Source organism: Vespula vulgaris, chromosome 1 (assembly GCF_905475345.1).
Source record: "Vespula vulgaris chromosome 1, iyVesVulg1.1, whole genome shotgun sequence".
NCBI classification, from domain to species: Eukaryota; Metazoa; Arthropoda; class Insecta; order Hymenoptera; family Vespidae; genus Vespula; species Vespula vulgaris.
In genome coordinates, this window is record NC_066586.1 from 6,297,143 (window position 1) to 6,313,719 (window position 16,577).

At 26.9% G+C, this 16,577-nt stretch overlaps 3 protein-coding genes across 5 annotated transcripts; 2 read left to right on the plus strand and 1 right to left on the minus strand.

The window, feature by feature from the left end:
• Positions 1–258: 258 nt before the first annotated feature.
• Positions 259–6,985, plus strand: LOC127072092 (glycerol-3-phosphate dehydrogenase [NAD(+)], cytoplasmic). 2 transcript variants are annotated; one of them, XM_051012220.1, is made up of 8 exons: positions 259–484; positions 1,938–2,115; positions 2,981–3,121; positions 3,235–3,376; positions 3,466–3,578; positions 3,692–3,922; positions 4,248–4,447; positions 6,758–6,985. In XM_051012220.1, exons 1-8 carry the CDS (start codon positions 444–446, stop codon positions 6,825–6,827), a joined length of 1,116 nt encoding a protein of 371 aa, XP_050868177.1. In that variant the 5' UTR covers positions 259–443; the 3' UTR covers positions 6,828–6,985. The 2 variants fall into 2 exon arrangements, with proteins under 2 accessions (XP_050868177.1, XP_050868184.1); XM_051012227.1 differs by lacking the exon at positions 6,758–6,985 and having other exon boundaries at positions 4,248–6,020.
• A 1,021-nt stretch (positions 6,986–8,006) lies between these two features.
• On the plus strand, positions 8,007–16,464 carry LOC127062934 (glycerol-3-phosphate dehydrogenase [NAD(+)], cytoplasmic-like). 2 transcript variants are annotated; one of them, XM_050991949.1, is made up of 8 exons: positions 8,007–8,332; positions 10,452–10,632; positions 14,541–14,681; positions 14,758–14,896; positions 15,123–15,235; positions 15,316–15,546; positions 15,624–15,823; positions 16,252–16,464. In XM_050991949.1, the coding sequence occupies exons 1-8, from the start codon at positions 8,289–8,291 to the stop codon at positions 16,277–16,279; spliced, it is 1,077 nt and encodes a 358-aa protein (XP_050847906.1). In that variant the 5' UTR covers positions 8,007–8,288; the 3' UTR covers positions 16,280–16,464. The 2 variants fall into 2 exon arrangements, with proteins under 2 accessions (XP_050847906.1, XP_050847915.1); XM_050991958.1 differs by lacking the exon at positions 8,007–8,332 and adding an exon at positions 8,888–9,026.
• On the minus strand, positions 10,798–13,591 carry LOC127062947 (peroxiredoxin-6-like). The gene is made up of 5 exons (XM_050991986.1): positions 13,424–13,591; positions 11,852–12,008; positions 11,514–11,731; positions 11,110–11,185; positions 10,798–11,010 (listed from the first exon to the last, which is right to left on the minus strand). The coding sequence occupies exons 1-5, from the start codon at positions 13,504–13,506 to the stop codon at positions 10,882–10,884; spliced, it is 663 nt and encodes a 220-aa protein (XP_050847943.1). The 5' UTR covers positions 13,507–13,591; the 3' UTR covers positions 10,798–10,881.
• Positions 16,465–16,577: the final 113 nt, after the last annotated feature.

Here is a 16,577-nt window from a genome sequence, read left to right on the forward strand (position 1 = left end):
TTGTATTCACAATTTTTTATATAAAAATTTTTACATAAACGTAAATGAAGAAACATTAAAATTTAATTGATAAATTGAAAAAAAAAATAAATAGAATACGAAAGGATTTTTAATACGTTCATCACGTTAAAATATAACAGACGCGTAAAGTTAGAAAAGAGAGAAAAAGAGGATGAAAAGAAAAGAAAGATCTGCATCAAAATTAGCGCATGCGCAATACACATTATCTGACTGGTAGAAGTATACATAGTCTGTGTAATTTCGCGTTGCGTTCAGAGTCGGCGGAGATTCGCAACGGACGGTTAAGTGTATCCGTTTACTTCTTTTTCTTAAAAAGAAACTTTTTATTTGTCTCCTGCCTCATTGTCGTCGTTGTTTGTCGTCATTGTTACGCGATTTTCTTTATTCTTTTGTCTCTTTGATTAACTCTTTAGATATACAAAATGGAGAAGAAAAGTGTTTGCATCATTGGCTCTGGAAATTGGTAAGTATGTTTGATAGAAAAAAAAAAAAAAGAGAGAGAGAGAGATAGGGAGGGAGAGAAAGAAAGATAGACAGACTTCTAATATTTATCGAACGGGAGATGGAAGGATGAAGATAAGAAGAAAAGAGAAGCAATTGTTCATCGATTTGCACGTGTTAGTTGAAGGTTACTTCGACTTTTTCCAAGAGATTTATTTTAATTTCTAATTTCTTGAAAACTAGAATAGAACAACCAAATTCTTTTCGAGTTGTACAATATCTCTTCAGTATTTTTATCAAGCGTCGTATTAACCTTCGAATTTGAGCGGCTAAAACCGATGACCGTACTAAACTATAATTATTTTTCTATCTCCCTATCTCTCTTTCCGTCAACATGAAATGTTATAAAAAAGTAAGAAAATCATTCATAGAATTTTTTCGATATTTTTATTATTATTAATAATATTACATAAAATAAATATAAAATTGTAGCAACGCATAATCTATTTTGTCCCTGACTTTATGATCGTGTCTTAATAACTTGTTAATGTCCTCATACATATTCGTACATAGTTCGATTCAATTGCCACATCTGTTATTTTCCGAGGAAAAAAAACGCGCGTAGATAACACTTGTTTTGTACATCTAATCAAATTTAATTTTACGAAGGAAATATTTATTGCGTTAACACAGACACATACATATTTTTGGTACATTAGAGAAGTTTAGTTCAAAGTCTTTATTGTTACGTAACATTTCATTTATATATGTAAATGAGAAATACATTTATGTTATTTAGAAAATCTATATGAATATTAGCTGATGATAACTGGAAAAAAGTAAACAGTTTATTCTATCGAAGGTTACGTATAACCTTATCGATAATCGTTACCTTAACGGATAAGAGAAACTGAGACACATACTTGAAATTTACTAAAATTGTTTATCTTAACAGAGACGTATCTAGCATAAACAGCGCCTAGACAAGCACGGAAGTCGTACTCTTGTAAATGCATATCATTCCAATTTAATCTTTTCTTTTCTATTTCAATTTTAATTCCAAAAAAAAAAGACTACTTCATTATTACATCGCGCTTATGATAACAATCTTTCAGAATCAACGTTTCTTTTTACACCTTTGTTTTTTTTCAAATTTATTTCTTATCAAGATCTTTTTTCAAAATTATTTTTCGATAAACGCTATATCTTTCAGCTTTTTTACCCAAAGTACAAACCCTACTTGTCCCACCATAGATACGCTTTTGATCATGTTCAATGAATAGGTTGGTTATCTAAAATTAGTAGGATTAGTATTATGAAATATCATAAAACAAATAAAAGATAAATATTGTAAAATGAAGTTAGAAAAATTAAAGATTTTTATTTCATTTTTAAAATTTATATAAAATTTGTATTCGTCTGTTTTTGCAAAAGACGATATTTTTACAATTCGTACAAGAAAAATTTTTTTGCAGGGGATCGGCCATTGCTAAGATAGTTGGCGCCAATGCCAAAAAGCAAAATAATTTTGAAGACCGCGTTACTATGTACGTGTACGAAGAATTAATAAATGGAAAAAAATTGACTGAAATAATTAACGAAACGCATGAAAATGTAAAATATCTTCCTGGTCATCAACTTCCAGAGAACGTGGTAAGTATGTAGAAACGATTTTTTTTTATTTCTATGAATTTTTTTTTTTTTTTGTATTATCTAACTCATTGACAGCTTATGAACTTATCTGAATTTTTACTATCATATAGTATTTTGACGTAAAATAAACTTAGATAATACGAAGCAAGGGCATCGTATTTATACTTATATATGATTTGTACACATATTTGCCTCTCAATTGCTTCTACATTTTATAATCAAGCAACTTTTGAACTCTGGACCTTGACTTTAATATAATACAAAAGAGGTTGAAGGTACAAAGGAGATTGAATTTAATAGAATTAATTTCTTCCATTGATTGAAATAATATATATACGTATAGATATGATAAAGTAATAATTATTACTTTTGAGATATTATAACAGGAAAAATGATTTGTTTTTAAATTTGTATAATAAACAATTCGCTATCAGATTACGTGGGTCACTTCGTAATGTTTTTTCTATAGTCGAAATATGGAAACTATTTTATCGATCGAACGAAGATCGAATGTTCAAATCGCTATCTATCGACGGAAAGATCAAACTACTTTTAAAAATGTGTGCTTATGATACTCTTAAGTAAAATAATATGTTATCAACATTTTATTAATCTATTTATACGTATTATTAGGATTATAAGTTAATGATTTTATGACAAACAATTATTTTTTCTTTTTCTTTTTATTTGTAATGTTTTTTGTACTTTAATCTATTTTAACCTTAAACAATATCATCTATGATTATAGTAAAGATTATAGTATCTTCCTTGAGTCATTGGAGATAAATCTAAAACTTATGCTCTAACTTGAACATTTTTATTATTAGATATTTATTTATCATATATCTCATGTGTCAAATGTCAGGTTGCAGTTCCTGATGTTATGGAAGCTGCGAAGGACGCTGATATCCTTATTTTCGTGGTGCCACATCAGTTTATTCGTAGAATATGCAGCACACTTTATGGAAAAATTAAACCTACAGCCATTGGTCTCTCCCTTATAAAAGTATGTTGTGTTATATTATATATGTGTTTTGTGTGTGTGTGTGTGTGTATTATAATTATATTTATGTTTATATATATATTCAATTAAATAATATTATGGATAATTTTGTACAGGGTTTTGACAAAAAAGAAGGTGGTGGTATAGAGTTGATCTCGCATATCATTTCTAATGAATTACACATTCCTATGTCTGTATTAATGGGAGCAAATTTGGCATCTGAGGTAGCAGAGGAAATGTTCTGTGAAACCACCATAGGTAAATAGTGATTTGAGTTACATTTATAAGAATAATAAATTTAATATTAACTACAGAATAAGATTTTTGTATTTATTATAAATTCATAGGATGCAAAGACAAAGTAATGGCTCCGGTTCTTCGAGATCTGATTCAGACATCATATTTCAGAGTTGTTGTAGTTGAAGATGTTGATTCAGTTGAATGCTGTGGAGCATTAAAGGTGATTTATAAAATATTTTTGTATCATACTTACATTGTATCAGTTTAAATGTACGCATTTCATTCTTGACAAATTATTTTTTATATTATTATTTTTTTCGGATATATTTATAGAATATTGTGGCTTGCGGCGCTGGTTTCGTCGATGGATTAGACTTAGGTGATAACACAAAAGCCGCGGTTATTCGATTAGGATTAATGGAAATGATTAAATTTGTGGATGCCTTCTACCCTGGTGGTAAACTATCAACATTTTTTGAAAGCTGTGGTGTAGCTGATCTTATTACAACATGTTATGGTGGAAGAAATCGTAAAGTATCAGAAGCTTTTGTAAGAACTGGAAAGGTTAGCAAAATTCCAATGATTATTATAATTCATATTAGATTTATAGAATTCACAAAATTACCAATTATTATTATTATCATTATTAAAGAAACTCGAAAGCTCATATGCCGTAATACCAAATCCAGCCAATGTTCCTGTCCCTGAACAAGATCTCTCCATTCGTAATCCTGGTATTCCAATTCTAATATTTTATTCGAATTCTAATATTTTCTTCCTATCTACATCTTGATCTATGCAATAGTCTTTTTCCATTGTGTTTATCAACAAAAAAAAAGTTACTAATAATAAAATTGTGTATGTATTTTATTTAATATCTTTATTTCAGACTATTGAGGAATTAGAGAAAGAAATGCTCAATGGGCAAAAATTGCAAGGACCATTTACAGCAGAAGAAGTAAATTATATGTTAAAGTCGAAAAATATGGAAAGTAGGTTTCCTCTTTTCACGGCAATCCATCGTATTTGCATCGGACAGCTAAAACCTGCGGATCTGATCGATTGTATTCGCAATCATCCGGAACACATGTAAGCGTTTAATAGTTACAATTAAAGTTGGAGGCGGATTAAATTGGAATACAACGATAATCGAACGATAAGTTTAAACTTGTGATGTCAATTCTTATATTGATTTTGTTTAATATGTTGGTTTTTATTCCTGTCAAAAATAGCATTAACATTTTAGCAGTATAAACCCAATAGTTGATGATGATAACATTATTTTAATATTTGTGCTTTGACTTGTAACGTTATAATGAAATTACTAACATAGATAGTTCGTTAAAAACAATATTTCATTATATCTAGCGCTATATGCGCTTAATCCGTCTCTAACGTTATAATTATTTTGTTTTTCTGTAATCCACCCTCTTACACTTCATTTTACTGGTGGAACATAAATCGCATGAGAGAAGATCTGTTGGTAATAAGAAAATTTTGGCCGAGTTATTTGATAGATTTTAAAATAATACATTTAAATAGTATGTATAAATTAATTTGCACAAACATGTACATATATGTACATAAATGTACATACATGTATATATATGCATATAGATATATGTATATTTATAGAGACGATAAATACGCATCTAACAAGCGAAGTAAAGAAAGCAGGTCTTTCATAATTTCTTCGTATTTACTCTTTTTTCCTTTTTGCAATATGTTCTTATACATTGTATGTTTGTTTGAAATTGAAGAAGTGACAGAACTTCTCAAAGTGATGGTTTTTAATTATGATAAATCTTCAATAACAAGAACATGAAATTAAAAAACTATCTGTCAGATTATGTTGTTATAATAATACAACTTCTTAACATTATTTGACAGAAAATTTTTATTTCAATTTATTTTGTTGTTAAGTTTCATATATTCTTATCAAATGTTTATTGGATACTTTTAGTTGTTATTCAACATTGGGTTATTATTGAAGTAATATTGAATTTTTTTTTTGACTTTTTGATTTACGATTAAAATACTTAAATTATCGATACAAATCGATATAAATATTGGACGCACATTTTTCGTATAAGATTAAATATTAAATATTTTTTAAATGAAATATATACATATGTATATGTTTATTTTAATTATGTGATTTAATAATCAGATTAAAATATTCAAACTCGTACAATCTTCATTGAAGAAATATAATCTTTTTATCGATTTGATTTAAAACTTACGTTATTGAAAAATACGTTCCTCTCATTTTTTTCTTTAAATACATTCCGTATATTGCAAGGAATATCACAAGATACAATGTTGAAAAGGAAAAAATTAAAAGTATACGAAAAAGCGTGAATAAAGAGTTATATAATTACTATATATATATTTTAATGAGATGTTTATTTGAAGTGTTATATATTCATAGAACTAAATCGGACGTAGATAAAACAAATATGTATATTAACTCGTGCCAATTTTTGGCTCGTCATGATGTCATGATGTCAAGAAAACGTTTATTGTATAGTTATCACAATGTTATTAGAAAAGAAGTTAAAACAGTATGATGTACCTAAAAAGAGAAAATATACGAATGTTAATTGTTATTACATTAAAAAAACCAAAAACAAAACAAAAAAAGACTTTGTGTAGTTTAAAACTGTGTTGAGTTTTCTTTTTCTTCCTACATTTTGCTAAATTTGTTCACATCAATAAAACGTAAATCTCTTATTGTTCTCATTTATATACCCCACAAACCTAGATGTTAGTTAACATATATATCCATTGTTAGTATAGTATGTTTCATAAAAAGTTGAACATTTAAATTATTTCCAATGTTATTGAAAGTAAAAAAAGTAAAGAGTTTATATGGTTTCGGAGCGTATATTTGGTGAGATTAAAAAATATTCCTCCAAGGTCATTTTTAATGCCATCTCAATGTCATCGTTCTAATTTAAATAATCTTTTTATTATACGACATTGTAGTCCACATCACAGACGAGTTCAACGACCTATGACATCATGACTTTAAAATGACCTTGAATAAAGAAAATTTTTTTGTACATTGGTACAATGTAAAAATAATAAAACAAGAATAATGAATTAGTTTATTTTAATAGGTATTCGAAGTTCTGCCCGTTTGAAAATAGATTTGTGCACACGATAAATAAACCGAATGGTATTTTTTTGATTTAATTTTTTGAACATCCTGTGATTTTTTCTTAGTTTCAGCGATAGTAATTTAAATGTTCAACTTAAGAGAAACATTCTTTATAATCGTGTGCAATTTGTTTTGAAACAATACGTACAAGCCTTTTCTATCGATGAATTGTTAAAAGATTTTTAACAGGTATGTAAAAAATTTTTCGTTTAATTATATTCGCTATTGATATATAGGAACGATGATGATGATGATGACCTCAGCGCTAAGATGGGACAATTAAAGTCGCCAAGAAGTCACCTCTAATGAACATACCGGAAAAACAGAATTGGGAGACTTTTTTTTTTAATATGATTTTTGAGATAACATTTGCTTATATAATTTTTTTTATATATTAAAAAAAGAAGAAAAAGAAAAGAATTTTAAATAAAATTAAGAAAGAAGATACGCGCACGCGTTATATTAAGGTTTAAATGATTTAAAATTTTATTTTTAATGGTTTAAATTTATAATCGATTTTTAAAATTTTTATACTTTCTTTTATATTGTTTTTTTATTTTTATATATATATAATAGAATTTTGTAAAAGTATATTATGTAAGAATTTTTATGAGATATAATAATAAATACGTGCCGATGTTTTCATCATAAAATAATTTCATTATTCATAGACCCATTATAATATGTAATGATTAAATTATCATTATTATTAGAGATAGAATGGTACAGGAGACTGAATAAATAGAAAAATAGTTAATGAAGGAAAAGAAAAAGAAAACTCTTATAAATCGATAAAACCTATCGACTTTGCATTGATACTTTATAAAGATCTCTAGTTGAAGATTAATCCTTCATAATTTAAAGTTTGGTTATGTACAATAAAAATTCTATAAAATATAATTATTATACCATAATGATACTATATTATAAATGTAAAATTTATAATATATATATATATATATATATATATTATTTGTACATTTAATATATATAATCATGCTATACTATGAAACTTATACATTTTTATCGAACTTAACCTTCAAATATGACAATTAATTCTGTGAGAAAAAAATGAAATAAAAATTTAAAAAAGAACATATACTATAAAACTGGTATATTTATAAAAAGAAAAGTATACCAGTAAATGTTTATAAAAAGAAAAAAAATGGTTAGATTCGTTATCGATAAAATTAATAAAAAAGAAACGAAATGAAATTGTATAACAGTGAGACAGATAATAATCGATAATAGCTCAAGGGTTTTACAATCGATCACGTCAAGGATTCAGTACCACTGTCCTTCCTCACATCTTTTCGATATATCGTTTCGAGATCTATTATCAAAGCAGGTAGATCTAATTTTATTGGACTCACAGTTGAGCTATTCGATCTCGATCATACAATACTTGGCTATGATTCAAAGCATGCGCGATAGAGTTTGAAGAAAAATAATTGGCGATCGTCGTTAAGGTCAACAAAAGATCGAATCGAATTCGCACGAGTCAATCGGTCAATCAATTAGTCAGTCGGTCGTTTAGTCAGTCATCGATTTTCACGTTGTTAATCGATAATTATCGTTACACTTTTTCTTTTGGTTTTGAAAAAGTAGTGATAAACGGAAAATAAAAAGTTGACAATTAATTACAAGTATTTTTTGACAACTATTTTTCCTTCGTTCCGATTGTTTTATTAGAGAGAAAGAAATAGAGAGAGAAAAGAACTCGTTAAAAAATCAACAAGTTATTCGAGAATAATACTGTTGGAGACCATGGCGGAGAAGTTGAATGTATGCATCGTAGGAAGTGGTAATTGGTAGGTTAAAGCCAATTGGCAGTTGTCGCAATGACTATGGCCTTGACTTGTTTCTTTTCATACCTTTATCATTGTTATCCTATATTCTTTTTTTCTTTTTATTATTTTATTTTGTCTTCTTTTTTCTTCATTATTATATAAAATGAGAATATACGGATCATCGATTCGTTCAATTCCATGTTTTATCATCGTTTAAAAGTAACATTATATGTTTCAAATAAAGAAAAGGAAACAAGAAGAAATTTATGGTAATACGTCGTAATTGCATACATATATCATATACAAGTTTTAATCTGTATACATTTTATATCCATTGTTATACTATCTTGTTATAATTTTATTTGTCTATACAAGATGTACGCCATACGTATAAAGGTAGTTATATACACATTTCCAAGAGGTATTTGAAACTAAAGAGTTGAGAAACTCTGGTGTATGTAAAATTCTATAGTTGAAGGACGCGTTAAACGATACGACGTATCGTTTCAACGCACGGACATAGCACATTGCACTGTCTCTTGACGAACGTACGTATTTCAGTACGAACGTCAAGACGAACATTACGTACATCTCTTGGCACAGAATTGTAGTTCCTCGAAGTATTCGAAAGTGGAACAGAATTTCCATTAATAATATGTACCTACATATCGTGATCTCCTTTTGTACGAAATGAAAAGAAAGATTTTTCTAACGGGTATAATATGTTTTATAAAATCACGCTGTAAAAATATCCTTTTTTTAATATCTTATTTTCATTTCTCTCTCTTTCATAACATAACTTTTATTTTATTATCTTTTCTTATATTATTCTTTCTCTTTTCTGCTAAAATGGGCCTTTCTCGTTTTGTTATTATTTGCTCTTTATTTTTATCCTTTATATCGACCGTCGATAATGTCATTTTCTATCTTATCTATTACACCTTTACTGCTGTCACTTTACTGTTGATTTAACCTCACTTTTTTTAAATAGATTTCTTAATTACCGATATATAGAATTATATACTTTGTTTCCTGCTCTATCTATTGTTTAGCTTTTTACAATCTCTACCTCTATTACTCATCTACATACATATGCATATTACTCATCTATACTTATTATCAATCTCTACATTTCTTTTTCCGTTTTATTTACATACTTATAGACATGCATCCACATTGCATTCCTTCTCCTTTACTAAGTATATACAGGGTGTCTCATTTTAGATGATATGAGCAGATATCTATCCTATTGGTTTTATATAAAAATATTTCGTACTGCTTGAAATTATAAAAAAATTTGCATCGCTTTCAGTTAGCTACAAAGTGCATGTAAACATTTTTTTTTCTTGTCATCTTTTAAAGTTATGAAGGTCAACATTTTTTTTCCCCTTAATATATATCTATTATTTCTTTAAATGAATATCTATAATTTCCTTTTTGCATATTTATGTAATAGTGGTCACTTTGCATAAAAGCAATTTTTTATTAAGTATGATTTTGATTGCAAATGAACACTACTATACATATAAGTGTGCAAAAAAAAAGATTGTAGATATCCATTTATAAAAACCGGCAAAAAAAAATGTCAACATTTTTAGCAAAAAAAAAGTCCCTCTTTTTCTTTCTCTCTAGTATTCTTTGTTAAATATAAGAAACTAAAAATTGTTTGTTATAGACAGATCAATAAAAAACTTCGCATTAAACTAGCATAATTCATGAAATTGATACGTGGAAAAATTCTGTAAATATACCTCGATCGAATCGACAGTACTTTCATGATATATTCATGTTGTAAATATTACGTTTAAGTAGAATTAGAATTCTCCACGTCGTTTTCATGAGATGCAGGAATGAGTTATGTAAAGAACATATTTACAGAGTTGATGTATTTAAATTCGCGAGAGAATTTTCTTCGACATTCATTCTCGATTCTAATCTAGTGTCTAATCTTTTACACATGATATGTACTACTTGTATCACTCTGATATTAAATTTAGCAATATAGTAATGTAATAAATGATATATATCGTATGGTATAAATAATAAAAAAGAAAAAGATAATAAAAGAAAGATTGTAAATAAATAGAAGAAAGGAAAAGATAAATTATAAAAATATACTAACATGAATTTTCTCTTTCAGGGGCTCAGCAATAGCAAAGATCATTGGTGCAAATGTCTCCAAATATAATAACAAATTTGTCCAGCGCGTACCTATGTACGTATATGAAGAAATAATAAATAACCAGAAGCTGACAAGTATAATTAACGAGCTACATGAAAACATAAAATATCTTCCAGGACATAAACTCCCAGAGAATGTGGTAAGTATTTCAGAAGAAATAAATTTTTTTTTCATAAGATAAATACGAAAAGATTTGCAGAGAAGATTTTATTTATTTTCTAAAATATAATTATAAATTTAATCAACATTGATTTAGTTTTTTTAGTTTACATGTTTTTATAAAATCAGTAAAAGAAAGCAAGAATCATTTTTTATATTCATTTAATACAAGTATATAAATGAAAGGATAACACGTATATTATCATTATTTATATTAACATTTTAATATTTAATAATCTGTAGTTGTACGAACGTAAACTTTGCCTGATGGCATGGAAACCTTATCGACTCCTTTAGGGAAGAGTTTAGGTAAATCTTCATCTTTTACAGTTGGCAAGATCATGACCTTTTCTCCAGGCTGAAAAATTAATGTTCTCGTTAACAAAAGTTATTTTTTCTTATTGTTTCTTACCTAACATAAGAATAAATAAGAAGGAAAAAAAGAAATCAAACTCACGATCCAATTGGCAGGCGTTGCAATTTCCGGTTTTCTATCGACCAACTGTAGAGAGTCGATCACACGTAATATTTCGCTGTGTAAGAAATATTAAATTAGAGAATTGAATTAAGAAGAAATAAAAAGAAGATTATTTAAATAGTTTATTTAAATAGATTATAAAGGTGATCTAAATAGTATGAGATATTAAAGAAAAAGAGATATTTTGTTGTATATTATTTTTAAAATTTTTAAATTACGCAAAAGAATTATTTTCTAATAATAAATAGATTTATTTTATGTGCTTGTCATTATAGGAAAATAATTTTTAAATCATTCAAATCCAAATATCAAAATATTTTAAAACGATAAATAGGTATATAATTTAAATCACTTTCATGATCACCAACTCAATTGTTACTTACTCGACGTTACGTCCGGTAGAAGTCGGATAATGCATCGACAAACGAAGTCGATGATCTGGACTTATAATGTAAAGTGCTCGAACAGTTTGAGCCGTTTCTGGATCATCTTTGCTATCCTCATCGATCATATCGAGCTGTACTGCTAAAGTTCTATTTGGATCGGCAATGATCGGATACGGGAATGCTCCGGGAATATCACGGCAATAAGATTTGATATCCTTGTTTCATATAGGAAGGTTATAAAAATCGTTAATTTCTTTTTATCAAATTCAAATTAAGATAAATGAATAAATGGATTTTTATTTGTTTCATTAATGAATAATAAGTAATACACTTACATTCACCCAGTCAACATGATCTTTGAGCTTGTCTACGGAATGAGCCAAAAGTTTAACGTTACGTCGCTCAAAATGGGGTTGATGAACAGCAATACGACCCAATTCGGTAGTACAAACTGGTGTAAAATCGGCAGGATGAGAAAAGAGAACTACCCATCTGAAAGAATTTATAAAATTTTTTATATAACGTTATTTATATCTTATTAAGAGTAACTAAATTATGTTTCTAATTATTAGAAATATTATTACTTATAATATATAAGTAATATAAATACAGTATATCTATTATATTTAAATAAAATAATTATATATAGTATAGTTACAAAAAGTGTGTATAATATACTTTGATATATACTATATTATATAAAATATACTATAACAAAATATAGTAAAAAGAGAGTTATATTATTTAATATACTTTACTGTAATAAATATTATTAGTAATTATTTTTTAGAAATTAGAAATAACGTTATATTAGATATTATTGGTATTGAAAATTACTAGATACTAGAGATTATAAAACAAGTATTATTTTCAAGATATTAAAAATAACGATAAAATGTTATACAATGATAAAGAATAAATTTATCAAATTCAACAATAATGAATGATCAATATATTCGACATGTACGATGAGAAAGTATTGTGGATCGGTAAAGAGCTTACTTGGCACGTTAACATCAGTGCCAAGGATAATTTAGTCGTCTTTTTTGCAACTGGTTGCTATTTAAGATCACGGCCAATGCTCGTTCATTCGGTCATATCTTCGTACAATGTATAAATATTATTTAAAATAACGCATTTTTCTTTTCTTCCTTTTATTTTTATTTTAATTAAAATTTTAAGAGAGGAGACAATCTCCACTTTTTATTTTTCACTTGATAAGAGTATCAATTAATGCATGTGTTCGATTCGATTATGCCTCCATATCTTATTTTAGATAACTTAAGTCAATAGGAATAGTTCGTTTAATAGTGAACCAATTTTATTTTTCCTGATATCTATCCACAAACGAATTAAATCTACTATTTTTCTTAATATCGACCAAATGGCTAGAAACATGTCACGAGGATCATTGTTAATACATATTATCATTGACACGAAATAAAAAGTAGATAAGAATAGTCTTATATATTACATAATGACAAAACTTTCATTTCTTCTTCTTCTTCTTTTTATTTTTATTAATTGACTTAATCGTTTTATATCATTTTATTTGCATGTTGATTATTAATATCTAATTATAAAATTATAAAATGATCTATAAATTATTCTAAATAATCTAATTTTTGGAATAATAAATTATTCTAAAATTTTCGTTTTCATTTTTTTTATATATACTTTATATATATATATACATATATGTAACTTGCTTTAGGATCGATCAATTTTAATAATATTTATAGGATAAACATATAACAATTTGATCCACTACATTTGTATATTCGGTTTTTTTTTTAATACTTGATATTTAATTTTGGTAATTATTATTTTATACTTTTTATTTTCTAAAAATCTACTAGTTTTAAATAAAAATCTATAATATGTATAAGATACAAGAATTTACTCACGAATTGCCTTGCCATTCGTAAAATTGAAGTGGACCTTGAGTGGTCTCGGTCTTAAAATTTGGGATAACTGAGTTTAATCTCATCTCGAAAAAAGAAAGTTTGAAATATATCACCGAAGACAAGTCTGTACTCAGAAAGAGTCGAATGTAGACTGATGTAACGAGAGAGCGGATCCACAATATAACTTGTCTTATCATCATTGGTCATATCGGATGATTCAGTTCTATCTCTGTGTGTGAAACGTTAGGAGAATTGATTCTTTAGATGATTGAAATGGAAATGCAAAAACTATTTTCTATATAAGATTTTACTTCCGATAAAATCCTATGATAGATCATATTTGATGCGATTATAATATATCTATACGGTAGAAGCCAAGATCATTGTTAAATAACTTTCTTAACGTGAGTTCAGTATCAATAGTAGATAAGAAAAAACAAGAAAATATCATGTAACTTTTATCGAAGACACGTGGAAAACGATAACATGAATTAAATTAACGAGATAAGAAAGTTTTTTATGAAAAGATAATCGAATATTTTTTATTTTTATAACTCATTCAAAATATATTTATAATAAGATTGTACTAAAATTATAATTTTATCTACTGTTCGTTCATGTTTATATATATATATATATATATATATATATATATATATATGACAATATTATATGATAATATAAAATATATATAAAATATGTGTAAGTAGTATAAAAGAGCTTGCAAGTAGTATCATGTTGATTAAACAATTTTATTCGATTTAACTTGGTATTTGTCGAGTTGTACATTTATATATATATGTATCTGCACGTTTCGTTTTCATATGTCGACCTTGGATGAATTTATAGATCAGTGTCAAGGTGTTGTTGCATTAATGCTAATCGCGTAGACATTAATATTGCACTAAATATTTAATATGAGTGATAAAAAATGAGAAGAAAGAAAGAAAACTGCAATTGAGTAATAATTTAATAAATCAATAAATGATTAATTAATACACATATACACGCCTACACATATGTATAGTCTATCTATATACTAATCCAATTAACATAAAATGATAAAATAAATACGAATGAAATGAAAAAAATACTCTTAATTATTTTTCTACTTTAGGTAGCAGTTCCGGACGTCGTTGAAGCTACAAAAGATGCTGACATATTGGTTTTTGTTTTACCACATCAATTTATTCGAACACTTTGTGCTACGTTACTTGGACAAATCAAACCAACTGCGGTTGGTTTGTCACTGATTAAGGTAGATCATAAAAGAAATTACATCACGAGATATAAGATAATATCACACGTATGTCTACATAAATTTTTCCTTTAAGGGTTTTGATCAAGATGGTACAAATATCGAGCTTATTTCTAAAATCATCGAAAAAAATCTGAGGATCCAATGTCATGTACTAATGGGGGCAAATTTGGCAAATGAAGTTGCCGAAGAAAAATTCTGTGAAACTACCATTGGTAATTAATTAATTTATTATATCGTTAATTAATAACAATTGATACAAAATGAATATATATATATATATATATATATATATGTATATGTATATACACATATATAAATTATATATATAGATATATATATTTATATGTATATATATCGTTTATATATATATACACATATCGATTATAATATATATAAAGCTGTTCAAATATAAAATCTATACAAACTATGTATATATAGGTTGCAAGGATAAACGTTTGGCACCAATATTGAGGGATCTTATACAAACACCTAATTTTCGTGTGGTAGTCGTTGAAGATACAGCAGCTGTTGAATCATGTGGTGCGCTTAAGGTGAAAAAGATTTTTAATTTTTTTTTTATCACTATTCTATTTTTAATTTTTTTTTTTTTCATTATTATTATCATCTGTAGAACGTAGTGGCATGTGCTGCTGGCTTCGTCGATGGCTTAGGATTAGGAGATAACACGAAAGCTGCTGTTATCAGATTGGGTCTTATGGAAACGATAAAATTCGTTAATACTTTTTTCGGTAATGCGAAACTTGAAACGTTCTTCGAAAGCTGTGGTATAGCTGATTTGATTACAACTTGTTATGGTGGAAGAAATCGTCGTATATGTGAACAATTCGTTAAAACTGGAAAGGTAGAAATAAAAATAATTTTTAAAAAATATATTACACATTAATATTGATACATCAATTTATTTTATATGAATAACAGAGTATTAGAGAATTAGAGGCGGAACTTCTTGCCGGACAAAAATTGCAAGGTCCAGCTACAGCTGATGAGATTCATGCAATGATAAAAGCTAGAAATATGTTGGATAAATTCCCGTTATTTGTTGCTGTACAACGTATATGTCACGAAGAAATAAGACCGGCTGATTTGATCGATCAAATTCGTATTCATCCTGAACATGTGTTAGTATATATATCGTGATAGTTGTATGGGAAGAAGGAAGGATTGTTTAAATGTCACATTTTAAATATTTTACCAACTTACATTTTATAATTTCAGAAAATTTTAATGATTTGTGTAATATTTTCTTTAAAATCCTAAAGTATAAAAAACTCGCGCACGTTTTTCTATAGCATGTTGCATGAAAGTTATTGCATTTAGTCGACTGAACTTAAGATTCACAAAAGTTTTTTTTAAAGAGGTAAGTTACCAGAATTGATCTTAACGTTTTAATCTAATTAATGTTTCTAATGATTATACTAATATTAATATTTGATAATGATGATACTAATGATTCTCGTTTCCCTTATGTAAATGTAAAACAAATTATTTTATTATGAAATCTATATAAATTATTTTCATTGGATCTAAAATCGTTTGATGATTTTAGGTTGAGAGTTGAGGGTGCTGTGGAGTAAAAAACATAAGTGAAATATACTTATGGAAATTCTTAACTGAGAAGTTCAAATTTACGGGAATAAATGTAGAATACATTTAAAAGTTCGATAAAGGCTGTGTGATTAGCTAAGGATCATTAAATTACGTATATCATTCGATAAAACATATTGTACCTAATATATTATAAATAAAGATTTACTCATTATTATTGACTATAATGATTTTGAATGAAAATATAAAATTAATTGTTTCTCTACTTATAGATAATTTTTAAACATTCATAGTGCAGTATAAATGTATACATAATTTTTGAATTCA

Excerpts from the sequence above, each read along its gene's own strand:
- LOC127072092 (XM_051012220.1), top strand. The coding sequence starts at position 444 with ATGGAGAAGAAAAGTGTTTGCATCATTGGCTCTGGAAATTG. Across the intron at positions 2,116-2,980 it reads ATCAACTTCCAGAGAACGTG|GTTGCAGTTCCTGATGTTAT; the intron begins GTAAGTATGTAG and ends GTCAAATGTCAG. Across the intron at positions 3,923-4,247 it reads CTTTTGTAAGAACTGGAAAG|ACTATTGAGGAATTAGAGAA; the intron begins GTTAGCAAAATT and ends TCTTTATTTCAG.
- LOC127062934 (XM_050991949.1), top strand. The coding sequence starts at position 8,289 with ATGGCGGAGAAGTTGAATGTATGCATCGTAGGAAGTGGTAATTG. Across the intron at positions 8,333-10,451 it reads ATCGTAGGAAGTGGTAATTG|GGGCTCAGCAATAGCAAAGA; the intron begins GTAGGTTAAAGC and ends TTTCTCTTTCAG. Across the intron at positions 14,682-14,757 it reads TTGGTTTGTCACTGATTAAG|GGTTTTGATCAAGATGGTAC; the intron begins GTAGATCATAAA and ends TTTTCCTTTAAG.
- LOC127062947 (XM_050991986.1), bottom strand. The coding sequence starts at position 13,506 with ATGAGATTAAACTCAGTTATCCCAAATTTTAAGACCGAGACCACTCAA. Across the intron at positions 12,009-13,423 it reads TACGAATGGCAAGGCAATTC|ATGGGTAGTTCTCTTTTCTC; the intron begins GTGAGTAAATTC and ends AAATTCTTTCAG. Across the intron at positions 11,186-11,513 it reads TCTACCGGACGTAACGTCGA|CGAAATATTACGTGTGATCG; the intron begins GTAAGTAACAAT and ends TTTCTTACACAG.